Source organism: Mus musculus, chromosome 9 (assembly GCF_000001635.26).
Source record: "Mus musculus strain C57BL/6J chromosome 9, GRCm38.p6 C57BL/6J".
Lineage (NCBI taxonomy): Eukaryota > Metazoa > Chordata > Mammalia > Rodentia > Muridae > Mus > Mus musculus.
Genome location: NC_000075.6, coordinates 71,626,009 through 71,652,023, shown reverse-complemented (window position 1 = coordinate 71,652,023; position 26,015 = coordinate 71,626,009). Strand labels below are relative to the sequence as shown.

General features: G+C 47.7%; 1 protein-coding gene across 3 annotated transcripts in view; it reads left to right on the top strand.

Annotated features, from left to right (window-relative positions):
• The window catches only part of Cgnl1 (cingulin-like 1), a 182,794-nt gene extending 157,277 nt beyond the window's left edge, over positions 1-25,517 (top strand). For all 3 annotated transcript variants that reach the window (XM_006511395.1, NM_026599.5, NM_001304362.1), the window contains exons 11-19: positions 638-790; positions 1,632-1,802; positions 6,371-6,532; positions 10,576-10,665; positions 19,343-19,426; positions 20,169-20,293; positions 21,054-21,162; positions 21,385-21,548; positions 22,632-25,517. In XM_006511395.1, the coding sequence (XP_006511458.1) occupies positions 638-790; positions 1,632-1,802; positions 6,371-6,532; positions 10,576-10,665; positions 19,343-19,426; positions 20,169-20,293; positions 21,054-21,162; positions 21,385-21,548; positions 22,632-22,764 (1,191 nt within the window). In that variant the 3' untranslated portion in view covers positions 22,765-25,517. The remainder of the gene's footprint in view (positions 1-637; positions 791-1,631; positions 1,803-6,370; positions 6,533-10,575; positions 10,666-19,342; positions 19,427-20,168; positions 20,294-21,053; positions 21,163-21,384; positions 21,549-22,631) is intronic.
• Positions 25,518-26,015: the final 498 nt, after the last annotated feature.

Here is a 26,015-nt window from a genome sequence, read left to right as displayed (position 1 = left end):
ATTATAAACCGTTAAGCACTGTGTCCAAATGTCAACCATTTTTCTATGCAGCCTCTTGCAAGGACACAAGACGAGACAGGCATTAAGAGTTCCTGTGCCGGGTGGTGGCAGCGGTACATGCATTTAATCCTGGCACTTGGGAGGCAGAGGCAGGCAGATCTCTGAGTTTGAAGCCAGCTTGGTCTACAGAGTGATTTCCAAGACAGCCAGAGCTACACAGAGAAACTCTGTCTCAAGAAAAATAAATATATAAATAAATGAATTAAAAATAAATAAATAAAGTCCCTGTACTAGGCTGGAGATTGAGCTCAGCTGCTAGGGCGCTTGCCCAGTTGGTTTCGGTTGGTCTGCGAGATCGCTGTCCTGTTTTAAGGATAGACATTCAGATTGAGGAGTCTAGCCTAAACCCCACCAGCCATGTGGCTGCTCCGTGTACTCCCCCTCCCCCTCTGCTCTTATGGAGGCCGTTGGCGTTGGCTACGTCAGTTTGCCTTTTCAGTCCCTGATCCCTTGATTCCTTCCCCTTTGCCTAGAGGTGATGCGTTTCATTGTCTTTGTGGTATGAAGTTCCCCTGGCCACCTGTGGCAGAGGGTGACCAGGTCGGTGAGTGACACTGCTGAGTTTTTCCATCCGCAGAGAGAGCTGAGCCAGGTCTCCCAGGAGCAGAAGGAACTCCTGGAGAAACTCCGGGACGAGGCGGAGCAGAAGGAGCAGCTGCGAAAGCTGAAGAACGAGATGGAGAGCGAGCGGTGGCACCTGGACAAGACCATCGAGAAGCTGCAGAAGGAGGTGAGAGGGCAGGCAGCTGAGCAAAGGCAGGTGGGCCCGGGAGAGCCCAGCGCTTCCTCCTGCAAAGGCTCAGGAAACCCATCATCCCCCAAGCACAGATGCACTTGGATGGTGCCGAGACCCTGCAGCCATTCCCTGGACTCAGCGAAAACTCCAGATGCAAGAAACTTAGCTAAAAACATCAACACCAAACCCCTCAGGGCCCTGGGCACCTGGTCACTTGCTAACAATAAACAGAGCTGGCCTGGTGTAGACACACGCTTAACCAATGGTCCTTAAGCTTGAGTTGAGGCCTCTGGGCAGAGTCTGCATAGTCACGTCTCTCTGACATTCAGGAGTTCCAAAGGCAGTTCCTAAACTCTGACACTTCTGCCCCTCAGCTCACACTCTCAGGGAAAGGCACACACTGATGCTGCCGGGCTCCCTACCTTCTAGAAGTGCACACCGGAGGCTGCCATTTTCTGATACCTCCCCTGGGCCAGGCATTTTGCTAGTGACTTCTTCAGCTCTAACTAGAGTTCTCTCTGGGTTTTGTCTTAACTCTGGCAACCCCTCTGGAAGGTGGATGGGATTCATTGTTTCTAAAAGGGCAGGGCCAAGGTCCTCAGTGGCTAAGGCTACAGCTCAACCATGCACCGGTTAGGGAAGAGCAAAGTTCCGATCTCAGGGCTGTGTACCCAGCCCCTAGTCACTCTTCCATGCTGTCCCCAAGGCAGGGTTAAGCCAGACCCCACAGCCCAGACCTGGTGCTTGGCAGGGATGATTGGAGATGCTTTCCATGTCGGAATGGACTCCAGATGGAGCATGGCAGGGTCCCCTCATACCACGCCGCTTCCTCTAGATGGCCGACATTGCTGAGGCCTCCCGCACATCCTCTTTGGAGCTGCAGAAGCAGCTGGGCGAGTATAAGGAGAAGAACCGCCGGGAGCTTGCGGAAATGCAGACACAACTGAAGGAGAAATGCCTGGAAGTGGAAAAGGCCAGACTGGCAGCCTCGAAGATGCAGGATGAGGTAACGCCTACCTGCCGGGAAATCCTCTCCTTTATCTCTTCTGAGAGTCAGTCCTCCAGCTTGCTTTGCAAGGCTTCTGTTGAGGGGGCTGGGACAGGGGAATGCTTAAGGAAGCTTTGGGGCTTGTTTTGTCTCTGTTCTCTAGTGATTATATGTAGGTAGCATCCTAAGAGGCAAAACTCCCACTGACACACAAGCGAAACAGGAACAGCTTTAACTGGGCCACGTTCTGGTTCGGTCCAAAGTTTTCTGCTTGAAAAGTTGAATCACCTTTTATGAGCAATGACATTGTGTCGATCTGTGTCCAAACATGTCATTCGCCTCCGTGCCTTCTATCATCCCTAGAACAAGATGGCAGGAAGTGATGAGGTTTTTTTTTTTTTAACAACTTTTTCTTTTTAAGATGACTAGGTTATTTTAACAGCCATTTTGTTTGGTTGGTTATGTGTGTATGCATGTTTCCACATGAGTGTGTCTGTTTGCATCCACGTATGTGCTGGTGCCCACGGAGAACAAAAGAGGTTGTTGATTTTTTGGAAGAGGAGTTGCAGGTGTTTGTGGGCTCCCTGATGTAGGGGCTGGGATCCAAACTCTGGCCCTCACGATTGAGAAGCAAAGGCTCTCAAGTCAAGAGCCATCTCTGCAGTCCTGACAATGGTCTCTTGACTTCTATTGGGTTAGATAAGAATCCGATAGCCATTGTAAAATAAACTAAGGACTGGGCATGTGGCTTTGTGGGGTCTAGCCTTGGTTCAGTCTCAGGAGTTTACGAATACTGACATAATTAAAACGTATTATTTTTGTTTTTTTATTATTTATCATTGCGGGCGTGTGATGTGTGTATGTGAAGATGTAAGTGAATGCGTGGAGCTCAGGGGATAACTCTGTGGAGTTGGTTTCTCTTCCCTTTCCGAGGGTTTGGGGCTCAAGCTGAGATTGTCAGGCTGGCGCGGCAAGCACCTTACCTGCTGAGCCTGCTTGGCTGCCCTAAGACACACTCTTGGCTTTATACTTAAGAATAATAGAGAAAAGAAATGCAGTGATTGCATTCTTGAGCTAGGAAGAGAAAAGTTAATGGGGACGTTGGGTGTTGGAGGCTGGGAAGCTCCATGACTACCCATTTCTGTCTGTCTGTCTGTCTGTCTGTCTGTCTGTCTGTTGTCTCCCGTGTCAGTTCTGCCCCATGCTCCCAAGTGCTAGGATCATAGGCGTGCACCCTCACTCCTGGCTGTGAGTCTAGCCTGTGCCAACTGACGGCAAGCAAGCGGTCTCAGCAGTCTCAGCATCGCCTTCTGCAAACCATTAGTAGCTTAATGCTAAACACGATAATGCAATGGTATAGTGGAGGCACCTAGGTTCTGGACATCGATACACACTGCAGTGCTCTTTCTTTCTTAACTCCACACCCCACCCCAGCCTCCAGTGCGAAGAGCCCACAGATTCCGCAGGAAAACAAGTTTTAAGGAAAACAAAAAAGAACCAAACTTTTAATTTCTTTGATGATCAAAGGAAGGTTTTCCCCTGAGTCAGTGCTGAACCCATCAAAGAACAATGGGTATTTATTACAGATTTCCAGAACAGTTCTGAGAGAGCCCTGATAACGCATCCCCTATGCCCCAGGGTTATGTGATACAGGGTTCCAAGAAAACAGACTCTGGCACGCTGACATCACCGCTCTCTTTGCTGTGAAAAGAATATTCTTTTCATTTTTAGAGCAGACGGATGGAAGGGCTCAGACATTTGCCAGAACACATCAAATACCTGGTCTGTTTTAACTTCAAAAGGCCACTGTGTCACTGTGACCCTAAACAGGGATCCACATGGCTATTTGTATAAACATTTTGAGGCTGGACACTTCAGTGGAGAAGGAAGCATGAAGATCCTCTTCACAGATAAGGAAGCAGATGCGGTAGGGCCAGACGCTACCATTCTGCCTGTGGTGTGAGACACCCGGGTCAGGTGAGGGTGGCCTTTGACCTTTAGGAGGTAAGGCTTAGAGTTCGTCTTTAGTTCATTTACTTAATCCTGCTAACAACTTAAAGGTGGTACTGACAGGTTAAAAAGGTATTTGCTTACTGGCATTTTTATTAGTAGATAAAATAATTTATACGACAATTTATTATCGTATTAACAAATTATCTGCTAATTTATTAGCAGGTTGATTCATTTATACGGTAGTGGGTCTCGTTACGACATCTCACATGTGGATCTCCTGTCTCTTGATCCTGTTCACCTCAGCACCCTCTCTGGTCTCCTCACTCCTGCTGATCCCCTTTGCCCATCTGGCCCTCCCACTTTCCCGTTGGTGTTGGTCCCTGTCACGTTAAGGTTGCTCTTAGGAGCCTGGACAACTCAACAGCAGCTACACCACTGAAGAAAAGCTGTTGTTCTCTCCATGAACAACAATTAGCTGACTTTTAAATCCTCAGGGAGGGGCGGGGCCGTGTGAGCTCCTCCAGCTCTGTGATGGAAGGTTGGTCGCTCAGTCTCGTCCCAGCTGCTTAGTGCAACGACTGCGCCTTGCTGTGACAGTGCTCCAAAGCATGGCACCCCTTCCCTGTCTCATCCATTTTTTCTGTCTCTTCTGTGATACCCCTGGGATGGGGTAAGACAGGTGTCCCCTTTAGGGCTTTCTGTCTTGCTTATTATTATCTGAGAGCAAGTTACTCTTGGACACTCTGTGGGGAACATTCCTTACCTCAAATGCTTGGTGCTAGGAGTATTTCTGATCTCAGAGATCTTGAAGTTATTTGTGGAGATTTTTACTTGTTTGCCATTTCCAATCTCAAAATCCACAATGCAGAATGTTTTAGCTTTGGATTCGGAGTCAAATGCTCCAAAGTTTTGTCTTTTTTTTAAGGATTTATTTTATGAATATAATTATTTTTCCTACATGTATATTCTTGCACCACATGTGAGCCTGGTACCTAGAGATGCCAGGAGGAGGGAGGCATCGGATCTCCTGGAACTGGAGTCACTGATGGTTGTGAGCTGCCGTGTGGGTACCAGGAGCCAAACTCATGGTTTTAACCACTGATCAGTTTCTCTCCAGCCCTGCATTTTGGGCTTTGGAACTGGGGGTGATCAGGCGTGCTAACTGTTCTCTCTGAGTTACTGAGTGCTCTTGGGAGGGCACTTAAAGGTGTTAGGAGATGGATCCCCAGCCCCTGCTAAGTGGAGGTGGTGGCAGGGGGTAAAGGAAGAGAAAGAGGAAGAGGAAGAGGAGGAGGAGGAGGAGGAGTTGGTGGTGGTGGTGGTGGTGGTAGCAGTATGGTAGGTATTAGGAGAGGTGTGCATGGTGTTTCAGAGGATGCCAAGAAGGAAATTGTTTATTTGATTAGCATTCTTTGTGATCACTAATTTTGGGTAGCATCTAATTCTCAGATAAAGTACATTTTAACATTTTCCCTATGTTGCAATGGGGACATTGACACTCAGAGAAACGTAGTGTTTCTCTGCAGTGAGTGGTGTATCAGGTCCAGAGAGCACCCCATTTTGTGCTCTCTGTGGATGACTGCCCTGTGCTCTCTCTGTTTCACTCACCATTGATGCCCAAACCAGACCAGGGCCTGTGTCTAGAAGTCATTTTCTCCCAAGTGGGACTGTGCTAGAAGTGGCTGGGGCTCCCCATTGTACTGGAAACGAGCATCTTCATCTCCGTCAGAATGCAGTGCTGGACTGGGGTCTTCTTATGCTAGCCTGATCCTTCAGAGCTTCCCCGGCTTTTCTGTGGACTCCCGCAAGGAATAAACCTCTGTGGTGTTCCGTTGTTAGCTCTGTGTCTACTCCAGGAGGGTTTGACATTGGCAACCAAAGAGCTAGGGTTGAGCCTCATTGAATCAGCAAGCCAGGTTGATTTTGGCATTTCCCTTGCTAGTGTCATGGCCTGGCTCCTGAGACTCAAACTGTTGTTGTACATTCTTCAAAACTATTATATGAGCGCCACCTTGTGGATGAAAAGAGCACTGTCGTTATGGGTGACCATTTTTTTCTACACAGCAATGGTTGTTACCAAATGAGTATGATTTTGTTCTTGGATTTTGTGCCTGCAGTTGCTTAGAGATCATTAATTTAGTTTTTATTTTAAAACGTTAAACCTCTCTTAAGACAGTGCTGATACAAGAACGCTTAGCTACTTAAGTGACTGTCAAGTGGCTTTGACCACAGCCCACCTAATGACACGTCCATCCATCCAAATATGTTAATATATAATACAAAAACACCACAGTGCTTGTTCATACTTTATTGTGTGTGTTCTATGTAGTTAAAATACTAGTCCACACCTAATCAATTGACTTTATAACCCAACAGTGTACTTCTTACAAAGGAAAACCACTCTTTTTATAACATGGGAAATTGAAGTCTAGAGAGAGGTGGGGTTTGCCCCTCTTTGCTTTGGGATGGGCCTGTGCGCTCTGTTTTCTGGCCTCCTTGAGCAAGACATGCACATGGTATGCAAACCTGTATGCAGGCATGTGTTCTCTATCATTGCCAGAGCTATCCAATATCATTTCAATTCCTTGCCATTCCCACTGCCCAAGGGACCTTCACACACGCTCTCCTTCTAGTTACGCCTCAAGGAGGAAGAGTTGCAGGACTACCAGCGAGCTGAGGAGGAGGCGCTCACAAAACGGCAGCTTCTGGAGCAGTCGCTGAAGGACCTGGAGTATGAGCTGGAGGCCAAGAGCCACCTCAAGGATGACCGCAGCCGACTCATCAAGCAGATGGAGGTGTGTGGGTACCCGGGCTGGAGCCAGGCTGAGGGCACCTAGGGGGCGGGAGCCAGGCTGTGGGCACCTAGGGGTTGGGAGCCAGGCTGTGGGTACCCGGGCTGGAGCCAGGCTGAGGGCACCTAGGGGGCGGGAGCCAGGCTGTGGGTACCCGGACTGGAGCCAGGCTGAGGAGAACACGTCTGGGCCACCAGGGGGATATAGGAAGCCTTGGGCTTTCACTCTTTCTAGCTTGATGTAATCAAGACCCTTTCTTTGGAGTGGGGGGCAGCTTATCATGTTGTAGAGAGTTACGCAGGAAGGAATTGATCTGTGATTTAGCCTAATGGCTTCATTGCTTTGAAGAGGATATAAGTTATTCCCCAAAGAAATTAGCTGATGGTGTTGTGTCCCTTAAGTAATGGTTCCCCTACAAAGGCTCCAAGACTGCCAACTGTCCAGTCAGGTTCCACACTGTGCCGTAGACCCCAAACCACCCTGCACATCGGGGACCACTGACCAAACCACAGAGTCCAGTCTCATTCCTGGCCCATCTTCCTGAGTGTGTATGTATCATTGCCAGAGTTATCAGCAAACTGTGGTCCAATTCATTGCCATTTCCCAGTCCCAAGATAGTCTGTCTGCAACTGCCCAAAGCAGTTACCAGCTGGGGGTGAGTATTTACAAGCCTAATACTCAACACTTGAGAGAAACCCACACAAAGAAATACCAGGACTTCTGAGATGACAGGAAAACCTGAATTGCTAAAGAGGAATAATTTGTGAGAGTGGAATGACCCTAAACCAGAAACACACATGTGTTCTGCTCTCCAGTGGAATTCAGAGAGTAACAGAGAGACTGAGTTTGATAAAAGACGGGCCTGGTGCTCAAGGCCAGCAAAGAAGGCTTAAACTCAAAAATCAATGAATTCCTCATTCAGCTTTGTATATAAGCAGAAATAGCTTTTAAAACCTCCAGGGTGCTTTGCAGTTTGTATCTAGGAGTGAAGTTTGAACTGGTGGAGATTTTATGAGATAGGCCTCTCTCAGACCAGAGAAAACTGATGGCAGTTTTATTGCTTTGTTTATGGGGTTGCCATATTTTTTTAGTATCTTACTCCTGATCTCTTTAGGGAGTCATTTTTGGATAAGCTAAGGTCAACCTAGTTAACTAGAAATGGATCATTCTAGGGCCTAAACAACCTGGTCAAAGGCAACTGGATGAGCTACGGAGATGGCTCATTGTAAAATATATGCCGTATAAGCCTGAGGACCTCTGTTCAGACCCCTAGTGCACATGCAAAACAGAGATCATGCCAGTGGGCATCTGTAATCACAGTGCCAGAGAGGCAGAGATAGGAGGGTCCCTGGGGCTGGCCAGGTCGTTCCTAGACAGAGAGTGAGTGAGGAAGACACCAGGTATGCGCACGCGCGTGCGTGCGCGCGCGCGCGCGCACACACACACACACACACACAAACGTCAAGTGGAAACCAATCAAGTAGCAAACAAAGACCCTTGGTATGATAGGCCCTGGCTTAGACCTCAGATATTGTCTGGACAGTATGGATTGGGAGCAGGAAAAAGAGCCTAAGTGATTTGGGGCTCAGCAGTTAAGAGCACACAATACTCTTACAGAGGACCCAAGTTCAGTTCTACCCCGTGGCCAGTTCAGAGTTTCCTGCAACTCCAACTCCAGGAGATCCAATGAGCGCCCTCTTCTGGCCTCTGCTGACACCTGCACTCACACGCACATTCCCTCACCCAGATGACTAAAAAGAAAGAAATGGATCTTTAAAGATAAGTGATTTGGGGCTGGAGAAATGGCTCAGTGGTTAAGAACACCGACTGCTCTTCCTAAGGTCCAGAGTTCAAATCCCAGCAACCACATGGTGGCTCACAACCACCTGTAATGAGATCTGACGCCCTCTTCTGGTGCATCTGAAGACAGCTACAGTGTACTCACATATAATAAAATAAAAATAAAAAAAAAAAAAGATAAGTGATTTGAGCTGAAATCAGATTGAGTTGTCAGATTATCTCCTTTGAGGCCAGAATATTCAGACTAACAAGTTATTTCCTTTGGGTCACTGAAGGTCTTGAAGTAGTGGTGCAGCCAAACACCACTGCAGGCGGTGTTTCTGCACTTTTGTTCTTCAGTTCTGGCCTCGGGGCTCCTGCCATCATGGAAGGCATCTGAGAGGTGTTGCTCTCAGAGGTGGCAGGGCCGTACGACTTGTGCCTTTTCCATTCCTTCACTGAGACGTAGCTAATGCTCAGGTCTCAGGCGCTCCCCACAGGAACAGTTTCTGTAAATTCAGCTGCAGGTGGTTGAAGTTCTGTAGATATTTTGCAATTTCTGAGTATTCTGCATGGATGGGCAACTTCAAACAGCAGCTGGCCATGCCCTGAGTAGTTTCTGGGACTTTCTACTCCTAAGGGAGAGCTTTTGGGTTTCTTTAGTTTTTTTGTTGTTTGTTTAGATTTATTATGTATATAGCATTCTGCCTGCGTGTATGTCTGCAGGCCAGAAGAGGGCACCAGGTCTCACTATAGGTGGTTTGAACTGGGGACCTCTGGAAGAACAGTGCTCTTAACCTCTGAGCCATCTCTCCAGCCCTCTTACTGTGTATATGTGCATGTGTGTGGAGGATGGAAGACACTTTGTAGAGTCAGCTCTCCATTTTCACATGGGTCCTGGAGTCTGAACTCTAGCCTCCGTCTTCACAATAAGTATATTTACCTGGTCAGCCATCTCAGTGGTCCTCCCGGGAGGCTTTGCTCACCACTTGATATAGCCGTTCGTTCACAGACAGTTCATCAGTCACACAAAGAGCTTCGTTTCTGTTGTTTACAAAGCTACCCATGGTTGTCAGTCAATTCTGGCAATTCGTAGTTTATACTTACACACAGGTCTTGGTTTTAAAAAGCATCTGTCAGGGCGAGAGAGATGGCTCAGTGGTTAGGAATGAGCTGCTGCTCTTCCAGAGATCCATAGGGTGGCATACCTGTAACTCCAGTCCAAGGAAATCTGCCGCCCTCTTCTGGCTTCCATAGGCACTGCACACATGTGGTGCACAGACATGCATGCAGACAAAACACTTGCATACATAACATAAAACAGAATGAAAACATTGTTTTAGAAATACACATTTCATGACCAGGTTTACCCAGACCTATGAAAAATCTACTGGAGGCAGAAGAAACCCAGGCTCAAGTCCCCCCAGCACTCTGAGTGGAGGAACCTCTTTCTCATTCATAAAACTACTTGGAAGTGCTTCTCTCTAAACTTCCAGTGACATTTAATAGAGTCCAGAGGGACAGGCTGTCACTACTCTGTGATGGTGAATTTACCAGAATTGGCCCCCACTGTCCTGTGCAATCCAGTGTGGACTTGCGGGTGTCCACTGCTGAGTTCATGGGCACTGTAGAGAGGAGGCAGGTCAATAGCATGTGTCTGCGCTCACAGGAGTGAGCCCTTGAGTCTGAGGTATTTGTAGACATGTCCAGGATGGCTTCCCACCCTATATGTTGACTTTAGTAGGGGCCGGTTTAAGACATGTCCTAACATATCCTTAGTGGGTTTGTTTTGTTCATCAGGGCTTAGGGTAGCGCTTTTCTCCTTTAGTTTATTTTCTGCATGCCCAGTTATACCACAAAAGCAACAAAACATGTTTTTAAAATACCTGCTTTGGACACTATAAGAAATGATACGTATAAAGGCTGGGGGTGTCGCTCAGCTAGTAGAGCACTGGCCTAGCAAGCGTGAAGCTCTGGGTTCAATCTCAAACACTGAAGACACCGGCTCGATCTTGTGACTCCAGCACTTGGGAAGTGCAGGAAGATCAGAGGTTCAAGGTGACCGTGGACTACATAGCAGGTTTGAGGCTACTCTGGGGTATGTGAGACCCTTTAGGAAGAAGGAAAGGGAAGGAGAGAGGAAAAGAGATAGATGCCTTATGTTCCCAAGCTCTAACAATACTCAGCTCTCATTTGCTCTTGGGGTTTCTGTCCATGAAACGCAGGTCAGTCTAACTTAAGTAACGGTTCGTGGTTTCCTTTCTCAGGACAAGGTGTCCCAATTGGAGATTGAATTGGAAGAAGAAAGAACCAACGCTGACTTGCTGTCGGAGAGGATCACGTGGAGCAGGGAACAGGTACGAGGGGGTGGTCGGAGGTTGAGTGTGTGCGTGGTACTGTGGGGAAAGGAAGCATGCGAGGCTGAGGACTCAGAGCAAGGAGGAGACAGTCTTCCTCACGGAGCACAAGGAGAGATTCTGTAGTCTTTGCCATTGTAAGCCACTGGGAGGGAAGGGATCAGAAACATGAGGGAATTTCCTAGAGCGGAGGCAGGAAACGATGTGTTAGCTGCAGTAGGCCAAGAGCTTAGCGTCATCTTTTCAACTCAGGGTGACTAGGCTGGAGGTTTGGGGCTGAAGGGTTGTCATCACTAGGCTGGCAGTCCCTGATCAGAGGGGAAGATGAAGGTCACTGGCTCCTTTGCCACTCCTGCTTCTGATGTACACAGGTTTCCTTGGGAAGTGAGAGCAGGGACTTTAAGCCAGGCTACTGGGCTCTGGTTCTGTGTTGGTTCCCAAGCTGTACTTGTGGTGGGGTAGCATTCAGAAGCCCAGGGAGCAGAGGTTTAGAGAGAGATTTTCCAGAACGCCAGGACACAGATGGACAGCTCAACCTTGACATTGGCTCTCCAAAGTTCTTACTGTGTTTTCTAAGTTCTCTTACTGGACTCAGAGCTGTTTTGTTAGGGGTTCCTGCCAGGTTGGCTAAGCAGCTGTGTTACTCCAGGGCATTCCAAGGTCTGCTAAGCATGCATAATGAGAGAAATGCCGGTGGATTTGTTTTGTCCATGTTCCCTGTGATATAAGCACAGTGGGAGAAATGGTAAGAACTGTCACTTTATTAATAGTCCAGGCAGTTAAAACCAGTTTCCAGTTCCATCACGTATACACAAGAGAAAACACAGCCATGCTGAACCAGAACACAGTACCTCCACTGGGTCAGCCACTGGCCCAGAACTGTGGGGTATCTGGTCCCACAGTGCCTTTGGCCTTTTCCTCTCTCTGAGCATTCATTCGAGTCATGGGATGCAACTGCTTGCCTCAGTGGTCAATGCTGAAAATTTTCCACTGAGCCAAACACTTGAGGTTCACGCTGGAGGAGATAAAGACTCTGGACTGGGGGCTGCTGTGAAGGGCACTCACAGGCAGTCCCAGGCCTGCTCCTCAGTTGCCTCCCATGGAACTCTGGGAAATTCCCAGAATAATTAAGTCTGGAGATGTAGCTCAGTTTGTAGGGTACCTGCCCATCACACACAGAGTCCTGGGTTCAATCCCCGGCACTGCATAAACTGGCATGGTACTGCATGGCTGTGATCCTAAGAAGTGAAGGCAAGAGGATCAGAAGTTCAAGGCCATCCACCCTTGGCCAAATAGTGAGTTCTAGGCCAGCCTGAGACCCTTTCCCACAAATAAACAAAAGCTATTTATGTAGAAGGGTTTGAAGGTGTCCCCTCTCCCAACCTGCCACCACTAGCTCTATTATCCATTATTCATTATCTATTAGCCATTGTCATATTGCCATTTCTGGGAGGTAGAGAAATGAAAGTAGGTACATGCTTGCTGTAAATGGAGAAAATGAAAATCAAGTTCAAATTGATATAGAAACTGATGAGAAACAAAACCAAAGTTCCAAGATTGACTGATGCTGCTTCTACTTCCTTCCTTCCTTCCTTCCTTCTTTCCTTCCTTCCTTCCTTCCTTCCTTCCTTCCTTCCTTCCTTCCTTCCTTCCTTCCTTGGTTTTTGGTGATAGGTCTTGCTATGAAGCCCAACTAGCCTCAACCTCTCTATCCTCCTGCCTCAGCCTCTGAGTGCTGGGGTTACAGGTGTGTGCTACTACAGCTGGTGAGTGACCCCTGTAGATGGAGATCTCTGACCTCTTCAGGCCCTCGATGCCTCCTGATTAGAGAGAGATATTTGAGGGGAAAGTCCCACTTCACCAACAATCCTTTATCTCAAAGTCTGACTTTCTGCCTTTAAAATTAAAGGGCATGTAGAGAGGGCTTTGGGGACAGACAGACAGGCCCTGGTCAGTGGGAACTGTCCAAGGCCATGTACCTATGGCACCCTGTCAGATCACAGCAAGAAGAGGGACTCTTAGAAGCTGAACCCCTTTCTCCTCTCATCAGTTTTCACCAACTGACACCCTAACAAAGGCGGAGACTAAAGGACAGAAAGCGGCACAGGTCACCTTGAATCCTATGAACCGTGGACTCCCAGTGAGTGCAGCTGGGCACTGAGAAGAGAAAGCACGGGGAAAGAATTTAAAACAAAAACAGAAACAGCTCTTGCTTTCTTTTAAAAGTTAAAGTTTTCTGTTCTCTGTTTAAGACTGGGCATTTCTAAGTTCTGAGTCCTTGCTTCTCCCCATGTATCCAGTCTTTCCCCTCGTCCCAGCGTTATGTCTTAGGTAAGCAGGCCAAACAGAAGGGTCCTAGCAATCTTAGCCAAAGGCTAAGCCCTCTGACAGGATCTTGGGTCTGGCAAGGATGTCAAGGTTAAATCTGCAGAATTGTGTAATGGATGAAAGATTTGAGACCCAGAGCCATGAAGGACTTTAAGCAGAGTCCTGTGGCAGGTAGTTCTAGAGGCTTAGGCTTCCCCTTCCCAAAGATGGTGTTTTAGCTACCAGAGCCTGGAAGATATAGCAAATATGACTTTGTGCATGGCAGAGTGGTAAAGCTTCAGAATTCCATCGTGATGTTAGGCCAGCATAAGGAGAGGATCTAGATTTAACAAGTAGAAAACTAACAATAAAATGCGCAGGTGCTAAGTACCAAGAGCAGGACTCCCGCCCAGGAGGGAAAGGCCACACTGGGCCTTAGAGGGAAGGGCTCTTAGAGGAATCTTGGCCCAGTGTCGGCTTTGAAGAAAAAGATGCGACAGAGTGGGTGTGGCATCTGAGCCAGAGCAGATTGGCTGGTAAGCACCGGATGCTGAGAAGCAATGAATGTTCACACACTCTGGCTTCCATGAGCAAAGCAGAGGGGCCAGGATTGGAGGGGACGACTAAGGCTCTGAATGGCTGTGTCCTGACTGCGTGGGGAGCCGTGGGAGGTTATTCAGCAGAACAAGGAAGCGTATGCAGTGTTCTAGATGGTCAATCTAAGAAAGTGCTGGGGTAAAGAGGCAAGGCCCAGCAGACCTTCACTGTGCTCCTCAGAGAACATTCTGTTCTGTGCCCCCGGCTTCTCTCGTTATTCTTGTGTTTATTCAATACGTGCTAGCCCCGTATTTACTTTCTGAGTCTCAGGGATTTTCTTCCATACATAATCAGGATAGTAGATAAATTCAGAGAATTCTAATCAAGATAAATGTTTTTTTTTTTTTACACTGCCTTTCAAACATGTCTGATGTTGAGAAAAAATAGATTTGACTTGGCCTTATGCCATATTTATAAAAGGTGAGGAGTGTCTTGTCTATTTTCTCATACACAGAACAGAAAACTTGTAAGCTGAAGGAAGATTCACTGAGGTACTGTTTTATTGGCTTTGGGTCTCTTTAAATCCCGGGAAAACCTTTTTACCTTTCTTTCTACAAAAACTTTGTTTCTCTGCTAGAGCCAGTAGGACAGACCTTGCTTCTCAGGTGGCTGAGGCAGGAGGATTATAATTTCACGGCCTCCAGAGATGGTGCTGGAGGCCCCGGGTTCAATTCCCAGTGCCATGAAAACAAACTAAACATTTCAGTCCATGCCTACTGCCAACTACACTGAGGATTTTCCAAGTGCTGGCCCCTTGCATGCTTTCTTGGCCACTTTTGGGGCTTGGAAGGTACAGTCATGACCTACAGTTGTATAGCTTGTAAGTGGTAGGGTCACATTATGACCCTACACATACATTATATTCTAAAGATCTTCAAGTTAAGAATAGTGTTATATGGGTAGGGGATGTGGCTCAGTTAGCAGAGTGATTGCTTAGTGTGCACAGAGCCCTGAATGCATTCCCCAGCACCTCATAATATGGATATAGTGGCATACACTTGTCCTCCCTGCATGGATGAGAGGCGAGGGCAAGAAGAGTTCATGGCCATCCTTGGTTCATCATCATTATTATTACTATTATTAACACTTACAATACACAGGGCTGCATTTACCTTTGCCTCTTCTGACTCTTAGCATGTGTAAAGGGGTCAGAAAGAGGGCTAGCCTGAGTTTGAAACATGCTGGGTAGGCTGGTATCTTGGCTCAGTGGGCATCCCTGTGCATACCACTGCTGGTAGCTGAATGCGCACAGCAGGGTTGGGCTTGCCCACAGGCAGCCCCCTCAGCCTTGAGAGCCAGGGTGATAACAGCATGGTGGTAAGTTGACTCATCCCACCCAGACAGCTGGCAGCTGACAGGGGGCAAATACTGACTTCAAACTTTGGGAAGCTTCACCATCTTTCCAGGGACTAGCAAGCCTGCCTTGTTGCCTTGGAAACTGCCAGACAGATCCCAGGGGGTAAAGCTTGAGGCATGAACAGTTACTTTCAGAAACTGCTCCTTTGTGGCTGGCTCACACCTGCTCCTCTGTACCTGGGGACATAGGAACCAGTAATTGAGACTCTAAATAGCCCCTTTTCAGGAGGAAAGTGACAGACCAGAGTGGGGCTTCCTCTTTCAGCTAAAGTGACTAAAGCTCAGAACTGCCTCTTAGTGTGTGAGCTACTCAAAGCCCACTGTGTAAGCCGGCTGGTGATAATTCTTAGAATGCCCAGGAATGATGGCCTGCCAATCTCATCACAGCCTATTGATAAACCCAGGCCAGGAGGCTATTATTATTAGCAACCATAAATACCTCTGGCTTTTCATTAACCCGAAAGGCTGCAGCTTCTAAACCTGAGAGCTAACTTGGGTCACTGCTATCCTGAAGAATACCAGTGCTGCTAGAATCAGATCTGCTGCTTCCTAGCAATACACTCCCTGTAAGTGAGCATCCATTCAGTCCAGCTGCGCTCCTGGCTGTTTTAATTTGACCGCATAGCTTTGATTCAGACTATTTAGTAGAGTTGAAGGGTAAACAGCATGTAAAACACTGAGCTCACGTGAGGTATTTCTCCGGTCTCACTTCCCTGGGTCCAAGGAAGGATCAGAACGTGAGATCTGGGTGCTGAGCTGAGCCTCAGAAGCAAGGACTTCCTGGTGTGCTTGCCAGGATTTGTGCTGAAATTGTTCTTCTTTGGGACCTTAACTATAACACTGTGGGGAATTCCTTGAGGCTCCACAAGGTAGATTTATTTTAGAGAATAACGCTGGTTTTTAGAAGCATGGAGGGGAAGCTATTGTGTTTTCCAAAAGACTCAGAAACATGGCCTGCCTGGCTACTGTCACTGTTGGGTTTTTATGGCTGCCTCCTATTCCTTCCTGTTTTCCTGATTTATTTTATACTTCCAAGTTAAGAGCCCTCTTTTGAGAGGTTGTGGTGGGGTATGAAATGTTATGATTTTTTTTGTTTTTGTTTTTCTGTTGCCCTGAAGCTCTCCAGGGAGGGCTTGAACCTGAAGAGACCCTCAGAGATGTCTCTTGCTTAGAGTTCTGCCACTGGGGAGATCTGTTTTCTGGTAGAGGCTATAAGCTGCATGGTCTACAGCTCTGGGACCTTGCCCTGTGACTGTGGCAGTCCTCCATGCCCCAGGGCTATCTCCACTTAACCCTCCTGTAGACTTTTTCTTTGGAGCTCTACAGAATTCCCCACTAACACTCTGCTTCCTGTAGGGTTTTTCCATAGTCAAGCATCAACCCTCCCGAGTCTGTGGTTCCACTGAGAAATGGCTGGGGGTGGGGGGACTGAGGGCTTTTTGTCAGAAGCCCTGGGGTAAAATCCTCAGGCTGCTTCCATTCGGATCTGATCTAGGCACTATTCTGACCCTCCCAACAGAAAAACAGGGTGATATCACCTGTGTGGGAGTTTCCAGAAGGATTAGCAGGCTCAGACTGCTCATGGCTGAAGCAGGGCTGTTCCTACTACACAGCTGTGGGGAGAGGCTATACTCCACTTTGTGTGCATTTTAATACTTCTGTTGTTGTCAACTTGATTTCTCTACTAGTCTACATCCCTCCACTTTGGGGGACCAATTTTTTCTTCTCTGTAGGATAGGGCAGGATCCTCTGGCTTCCTTGAAAGTCTCCTTGAACAGCATCCTATAGGATGGGGCAGTAACCAAAACATCCTGTTCCAGGCAACTGAAAGGGCCCTATGGGCTACTTTGCTCAAGTACAAATGAACCTGCAGGCCCTGCTCTGCAAGCAAGGTCTATGGGGGACCTGGGCCAGGCAACTAGTCTGTGGAATTTCTTCCCACCATGGAAGGTGTGCACAGTGTCCCTCAAGAGCAGGTCTGTGCCCTAAGCAGTAGGCTTCCTCTAGGAGGCCTGAGCAGGCTGTGAGCCCGCATTCATTACCAGCAGTCAGCAGCATGTGATTCTCAGGGCTCTGGGGCAAGTGGAAGGAAGTAGCTGGTGGTGTGTGTCCCATGCTCTCTGCTTGTCCCTTAAATCGTTGGCATTTTTCCTTGTTCTGTACAAGTATGGCCTAAGGGAACTAGACTTGGATGCTTGGGTTTTGCATCTTAATATTTGAATACTCTTATAGGGTACACTGTGATCCTATAACACACATGTACAGTGTGTAATTTTCTAGTTAGGGAACTAAGTATTTCCATCTTTTCAACAACTAACGATTTTTAGTGTAATGCAATTCTTTGATAATTTCATACATTTATACACTGTATTTCACTCCTAACTTCCCAGTTTCGCTGTTTAATTTTTTTCTGAGAAAATTTCATATATTTTGATCATATTCTTTCCCCTCCCTCAACTCTTCCCACATGCCTGATTCACCCAATTCAATGTCCTCTCGTTTAAGGGGAAAAACAGAACAAAACAGAGTCCGTTTCTCCTAGGCCAACTACTCCTGGGCCCTGGCTCTTCTCTGGTATATAATCAATATACCAGTTATCAGCCATTAAAGAAACTGATTTTTTTTTCCTCATCCAACAGTAATTAGGTGCCAATAGCTCCTTAGTGAGGGCTAGCATGTCATGCCCACCTCCCCTCCTGCATGCTGGGATTCTATCTGAGCTTGTGCAGGTCTCGTACATGACGTCACAGTCTCTGCACTCCTATGTATATCTGCCCTGTGTTGTGTCTGGAAAACACGATTTCCTTGAAGTCATTCACCACCTCTAGTCTGACAACCTTTCTACCACATTACCAAGTCTCTTATTCTGTGTGCATCGACCAGTTGTGGCTTTCTGTCTGCCTCTGCCTCCTGAGTGCTGGGATTCAAGTTGTGCACCATCATGCCTGGTGTTATATCATTTATTAAGCATATAAACTAATGGATTTCATGACATTTCACACATGTGTATGACATGCTTTGATCATCTTCAGTCCCCTATCATATCCTGCCCCCACTCCTTCCTCTTCCTTTAAATCCTCCTCCTGCTTTCATGTTTTATTTTTTTAATTATTAAGTGTGTATATACACGAGTCCATTTAATGTTGCACATATGTGCATGTTTTTAGGGCTGGCCATTGGTTGCTCCATGTTTCTTAATAACATGATCATCTTTTCCCAGCTTTCCACTGTTATTCACTATGTCGCTACCAGTGAAGTCAGTTTCTTGTAGGCAGCGTTCAGTTGGGATTTTATTTCTCCCATTTGGCTAATCTGTCTTTTGATTGATACATTTATCATATTCACATTTGAGGTTGATATCAGTAAATAATGTTCTCATCTGTCAACTGCACTCTGCTTGTTTTATATGTATTCTTTCCTGTCTCCTTTATTATTTATTTTTGTGATTTATCTTCCTCATTCGTGTGTGTTAGATTCCTTCTCTTTTGTCTATCTGTTCTCCTGCTAGGTTTTATAGAGATGTGTTCTCAGAACGGTAGTTACCATTTTTTCATTTCTAGTGTCTTTCTTGTAGGGCTGATCTGGTGCTGCTTATCTGGGAAACACTATTTTTCTTTCATTTATTAAGACTAATGTGGGTATAGTATTGGGTGTCATTGTTATTTCTTTTGGTTTTTTAATATAGTATCTACCCTGTAAGGTTTCTGTTGAGAACTCTATTTTAAGTTTAGTGGGTCTTCGCTTATAGATGGCCTGACATATTCTTCTAGCTACTTTTATGATTCTGTCTTTGTCTTATTCCTGTGACATGTTGACTATAATAACCCTGGTGATGATCTGTTTTGAGTGAATCTAGTTGAGGTACTTTGAGCATCTCAAATTTCTTCAGATTGGGAAATAGATTTGCTTGTTGTGGTCTAGCCTGTGGTAATATCTTCATCTTTGTGCTGTGGTTGACTTCAACGGTTCCTGAAGGTGGCTACAAGACTGTGCAGCACATGTGGGCTTGCAGAGCTGCACAGAGGCTGGGAGCTAGGGCCTGAGCAGCTCAGATTCTATGGTGCAGATATAGAAAGCATTGTTCCTAACTTTTTCAAATCAGGTACAGGTGACAATAAATCTTGTGGTACTAGTAACCTATGGTCCCTGAACCATAGGACATGGAGACCCAATAGGTCTTCATCCCTGGGACCTACAGATGAGTATGGAAAGAGAACAATTCAATATATATTGGCAGAGTTAGCTACAGTGACTGCTGTTATTTTTAGTTAACTATCACTAAGGGCATCTAAGAAAAAGATCTTCTACTCAAGAGGTGGGTACCTGCCTTCATGAAAACCTGATTTTCTGTTGGATCCATGCCAGTACAAAGAGTATGAGGACCAAGTTTCAGCCCCTTTTGCTCTGCTTGTTGTAGATGGAGCAGATGAGGAGCGAGCTTCTTCAGGAGAAAGCTGCCAAGCAAGACTTAGAGTGTGACAAGATTTCCCTAGAGAGACAGGTGAGGACAGCCAGTTCCCTGAGTTCCTGGCTCCTGGTATTCTCCTATGGGAATGTGGCGGGGGGCTTTCCCTACCCCAGGGTCAGTATGTGGGGCACTGAGATGAGCGGTAGGATGAGGCTCATGCTCAACCACGGCGTCAGCTCTTCTCAGAGGCTCAAGTTCACTGCTGATGGCACAGGTCGCTTTCATGAGTGGACAGAAGGCTCCAGTTCATGGAGACTCCTAATTGACAAGATGGCTCACTGAGAAACTGGCCCCAGATATCCACAGTAGGGTGCAACATTTAAAAGGTAGCCTCAGCAGTCTAGGAAGATTTTTATACAATATTTAGAAGTGGTTGACTATAGCCAGTGGTGAGAAAGCCATCAGCACGGGAGGGCACAGTTCCAGTGTAAAGGGGACAGAAAGTAATCACAGCATTACTGAGTTGGATCAGTCAGATCAGTTCTTTCAGACTATTCATGTCAGTCTGCCACTAAAAAACACTGCTAGAGGGGCTTCTGCCTCTTCCCTCCATGTTCAGGAGACTCCACACACGCCAGCCCTTTCACCCAGGCTCAGAAGGCAACGACTTAGAGTTTCTTCCTTTGACCTTATAAGACCTGAGTTCAAAGGTGTTCCTTGGAACAGCCTCTGGCATCCCCTGGTGCCAAATTCCTCACTCTACCTAGTATGCTTCTGCCCAAGGAGCACACCCCAACCCAACCAAGCCTCTCAAAGGCTCCCTCTCTGATTCCAGAACAAAGACTTAAAGAGCCGGATTATCCACCTGGAAGGTTCCTACAGGTCCAGCAAGGAGGGCCTGGTGGTGCAGATGGAGGCCAGGATTGCAGAGCTGGAGGACCGGCTGGAGAATGAGGAGAGGTAGGCCCAGCCTGGAGTGCTCTGGTCATTCAGTAGGCCTGGTGGGTTGGAGGTTCTCCTCTGATCCCTATTGGCCCCCATGGAAGGTAGAGTCAAGCCCAGCCTCACCATCATCTCCATTTCTCAGATAAGAACAGCGAGCTCCACCAAGGTAAGCTGTTGAGTTTGGGCCAGGTTAGAGGCAGGGATCTGCCATGGCCCTGAGGGTAGGTACATTCAAACAGAAGGCACCAACTACCTACCTGGAGTAGAGAGGTCCTTCCACAGTGGGTAGAAAAGATATGAGACTTCTTCCCAACAAAATGATTTTTGAGCTAACCACATAGTCCCAGCACACACACACACACACACACACACACACACACACACACACACACACACTCTGAACCTTCCTTGGAGGTTCCTGGAGTATAGGTACGTGGTTTTAGTCAGATTTCATAGCCTGGCTGGTGTAGACCCCAAATACCAGCAGTGTGTGATTCTTTGCTTCAAACGTTAAGCTCAGCAGCAGGAGAATTTAGGGAACTTCTGAGTTCTGGTCCTGCAGCCTTGGGAGAGTCTTGCCCTTCTTGGGGTTCCAGGTTCCCTCCTGTGACACCAGCAGCCCTTTCTTCCTGTGTAGCTGTTTTTCTCTGACCCTGAGCTGACCAGGCAACTATGGCTGGAGTGTCCCATCTCCTCCTTCCAGCCTGCGCTCCCTGGAGTGCTGAGACTTAGAGGAATTAGAGGGTGTGTTCCGTGCTGCTTTCTCTACTCCCAGGGATCGGGCCAACCTGCAGCTCAGCAACCGAAGGCTGGAGCGGAAGGTGAAGGAGCTGGTGATGCAGGTGGATGATGAGCATCTGTCACTGACGGACCAGAAGGACCAGGTGAGAGCGCCTCTGCCTTCTCTCTCACGTGAGTGTCTGTGTCCCAGGCCGGGACACGCAGGGTGCGTATGCAGAGTCCCCTGTTCCACTCACCCTACAGATGTTCTTGCTTTTTCTGTGAGGCGGAGTTGCCTGGGAAGTAGGTGCCCCCCCCCTCCCCGGCATCTCCTACTCTGGCTTTTCCATCGAGCTAACACTCAAGCTCTATCTTTCCTCCGGTAGCTGAGCTTGCGCCTGAAAGCCATGAAGCGCCAGGTGGAGGAGGCTGAAGAGGAGATCGACCGACTGGAAAGTTCTAAGAAGAAGCTGCAGAGGGAGCTGGAGGAGCAGATGGGGGTGAATGAGCAGCTGCAGGGGCAGCTCAACTCTCTGAAGAAGGGCTTAAGGTGGGTAGAGGTGGTGGCCCACTGAGGTCCATAGCTAACGGGGTCATCCCGTTCTTGAGGTGAAAGTGGCTGTGCCTACTTGCGTCACCCAACCTGTTCAATAAGGCCTCACATAAGCCATCCTCATACCAGTGTTAGGCAGAGCTTGAGGCCCAGAGAGGGTCAGAGTATCCCCACTACCATGGAGGAACATCTCCTATCTGACGGAAGAGTGAAGTTCTCATTTATACCTTTCTAAGAATGAGGATCTTCCAAGCTGCCCTGAGGAAAGCTGAAGGGTGGGGCTAGAGAAGGGTTTTCCCTATCCCAGGACCAGTGTAGGGGGTATTGAGGTGAGGGTTGAGTGTGGGTTCGTGCCCACCCAGAGCCTTTTGTGGAGGCTGTCTGTGCCTGGGGTTCGATGCCTACCGCTTCTGGTAGCTCTCATAAGCTCCACTCACATGTCTGCGGATCACTGAGAATCCTACCACATGGGACTGAGAACTTGTCCCAAGCTCAGCAGTATGCTGCAACAGTGGGCAAGAGATGATGTTCTGATAAACTATTAAGACATTATTGTGTGAGGATGTGGCTCAGTTGGTAGAGTGCCTGTCTCACACGCAGACACTCCCTTAAGGGTTCCATCCCTTACCAGCCCATAAACTAGGTGTGTGACCTATGATCTCAGTACTTAGGAGGCAGAGGCAAGAGGATCCAAACCTCAAGGCCATTCTTGGCCACATAGTTAGCTTGAGGCCATCATGGACTAGCTATATAAGACCCTGTCTTAGAAGACAAAAAAAAAAAAAAAAAAAAAAAAGTTTTTAATCCATAGTGAATCAGAAGCACCCTGACCAGCAGCCATAGTAGAGTTAGGCAGAAGGAGAAATTAGTTTTACTCTTGGTAGCTCACCCCACTAACGCTGATCAGGAATAACAGACAGTTTGTACCTGTTGCTAAGACAAATGTCTGGTGCTGGCAAATTCATGCATATGGATGCAGCAGTGGGGTAGGGGTCAGGAGCCCAATATCCTTTCCTCCATCTCCATATCAGAGACAAGGCCAAGCCAGGGTCCAGGAACATCTCCTTTGTGTTTCCACAGGCTTAAGACACTGTCTAGTAAAGTACTGGACGACTCGGACGACGACGACCTCAGCAGTGATGCGGGAAGCCTCTACGAAGCCCCACTGAGCTATGCCTTTCCCAAAGACAGCACTATCGCCAGCCAGATCTGAGTCTGCTTCCAGGCCCGTTGATCCTGACAGGACTCTGCAGTCATCTAGACAGAGTAGGAGGCACTAAATAGAGCTTGTGAATGGAGTCAGACCCACGGTTACCACCTCACATTCCTCCTGGGGCCTCTGCGTGGTTGAGTGACCTTGGATCTTAGATAGGGAGCTATTGAAGTTTCAGATGACCTAACTGGGACATTTGGGGGTAAGACAAAGCCCCATTGTGCACTGCTGTCTGCCATCACTCCTTCTCCTGCCCCGGAGAAGGTTCCAGTGCCAGCTGTAATGATATAGGGACACATAGGGATGAAATGATGTATAGACTGAACCAGACCTTCTCAAGGACCGCTGTTCTCCTTAAGGATGCTCCAGAGCCTTTCGAGTATGACATCTTTGTAAAGTTCACAAACTGATCTTGATTATCTTTTAAAATATGAAGCTACCAGATCTCAAGTATTAAGAAGCTGGAGGCAAAGGAGGGAGAGTGAAGGCTATTCTGGAAACCAGAGGGGGTCAGACAGTGGGAATCAATAATTGGTTTGTATGGGAAACCAGCTCATTGATGGTTGGGGAAGGACACTTAGGCGGAGTCTGAGGCCTTGGTTGCTTATTTTATCTGAACCATGCAAAGAGCAGTCCCTACTCCCCACTGCTTTCAAGCAAGCAGAATGGGAGACAGATGAGATTTTTAACAAGTGCTGTGCTTCCTAAAGGACAAGAGCGCTGTTGTTGTGTCTCCTTGGCCCTTTTCCTCCATGGCAGACCTCCAAGCGAAGCTCGCTCAGGCCTGGAATTGGAGGAATAGGAGGGGCCTTGAGACGAGGCCTATGGGCTTAGGTATGAGGCTAAGGAGGGAGGCATCCAGGAAGTTCATGGGGCAGGGGATGAGTAAGTGGGTATGGGGCTGATGTAAGAAGGAATACAGAGACGTTCTTGAAAGCTGGGGGATGTGCAAGAAGGGCAGGGGGTGGGGGTTGAGCTGGAGTTTGGAATGATGGGAAAAGGGATTGGGAGTGCTTGCCATCTGAAGGGCTGTTTTTGGGAACAGGTGTCAGGAAGGGGTGAGGTCCAAGGGCAAGCACATGATGCCAAGGTAGTTTTGGGAGGATGCTGGGCATCCCTGCATATCTCCTGGCCTACCCATGTCTCCTCATGACTGTGACAGTCACCTATGAAAGAGCCTTGTGAGTTGCCTATGTGTAAGGCAGAGGTGACAGGACACTGGAGCAGAGTCCTCAGGCTTCCTGATATGGGGACTCCTGGGGACCAGGTTACCATAAGGTCCTGTCCACAGCAGGTCAGAGTTCACACAGCTAGATTCAGAGAAGGGATCTGAAGGATGAGCATCTGCTGCCAGAGAACCAAGCCCTATTACACATCCCGAGATCCACTGTCTCCCTCGCCTGTCTCCTCACTGGGTATGGAGAGACTTCTGCTTTCAGCCATTCTTCCATGTAACAAGCATGTACTATCATCCATCAAAATGTGTCAGGCACAGACTTGGGCACTGGAAACACAGTAAATAGAAGTAAAAATGTTGAGCCGGAAATGTAGCTCAGCTGGGGCAATGCGTGCCTAGCGTGCAGGAAGCCCTGTATTTAACCCCCAACTCTATAAACCGGGTGTGGTGTGGTATGCCTGTGATCCCAACACAGGAAGTGGCAACAGGAGGATCCAGAGTTCAAAGTCAGCCTTGGATACATATGCAGGTCTTGGCCAAGCTGGGTTATATAGGAGGCCCCGTCTCAAAAAAACCCAACCAACCCTGCCCTCCTGTAACCATCCAGGAGAGTGTGATGCAGCCTGAACCTCTCTATACTCAGCCTCGGAGAACCTCTGTCCTCTTGGGAATGTGATGGCCTGCGATTGGTTGGCTGGTTCCCCAGAACACACAGGAATTCTTTAGCTCCTAGAATCTTCTCATGTCATCATTCGATATTTGTACTCAGCCTAGAAATGTCTCAGCCTGCTCATCCCAGAGATTCAGGTGACAAAAATCAAGACCCCGAGGAAGGGTGTTTGTTTTGTGGTTTGACAAAAATTAGCCAGCCCTTATTCCAGTCAGTTCCTTCTGGTAGCCATGGGGCTAACTATATGAAGGAAGATAGCTCGTGGAAGGGAGAGCAGAGGCCACCACTGGAAACACTTGTAGAGTCCCTCACCCCACCACACACACACACACCAGAGGAGGCTAAACGAGATGAGGGCATGTCTCCTGTGCTGTAATGGAGTGGGCAGCGAGCCGGTGTGTGCAGTATAGTCAGTGAGTGACGCGACACTGGAATGAGGTTTAGAACGAGGTTTGTAAGTCCCAGCCTCATCTCTTCCCTGTGATCCTGACAGGTGCATCCTGGGACAAGGTGGCGATTAGGACTCCAGGTCCTTCTCAGCTCGAATCTGTTGAGCATCCCTTGGTCTTCTTATATATACATGTTTTTCTGTTTATTCCTTTAAGAACTAATCCTGCTCAAGAGCGTTTTCTTTAGCTAGCTTAAAAATATCTCCTGTAAAAACATACATGTTGCCAAGTGCAATGTTGAGAAGACAATCACTGTATGGCTTTTATAAATTTGTTTTTCCTGCTCTGGAGTGTCATTCCACCATGACAGTTGGAATATTCTGGTGGGTCTTTTAGTAGGGATTGGTTACTATGCGTTGTCATGGGGAAGAGACATTTTTTATCACAGCTACCTCCATGGGAATGACTTCATGGATAAAGCAAGGTTTCCTTTCAATAAACTGTCACTTGACAGGAATCCTGGCTCTTGTATTATTTTCTATCTTTTGATTTCTGTCCAGTTTGGATGCTGTGTTACTGTGCAAGCATGAGGACCCATTCAATCCCCAGAACCCACACCCAAGAGGCAAGTGTAGTGGCGCACTCCTGTAATTCCTGGGGAGGTGGAGACGGGGATTTGGGGAGCTTGGTGGCCCGCCAGTTATGTGGAATTAGTGAGGTCCAAGCAAAAAGAAAGCGCCAATGTATATGCTGGGAGCTACAGGGGTTGCCCAGGGCCACTCTGAGAGACTATGGGGTGGTGAGCAGTGAATGCTGATGAAATGTTAGCCATGGCCTTGATGTGCTGAGTCCCAGCTGGTTCATTCCAAAATCACAAAGGGAAGTTACTCCAGCTTGACAACTGAGAATCAGATCCCTGTTTCCTAAGGTTGGCTGCCTCCTCTGCAAGCACAGTTGTGTGCTCTGTCGCTCTCCTAACAGGCTCCCTACAGTCGCCATTTCCCATGGAGCTGGG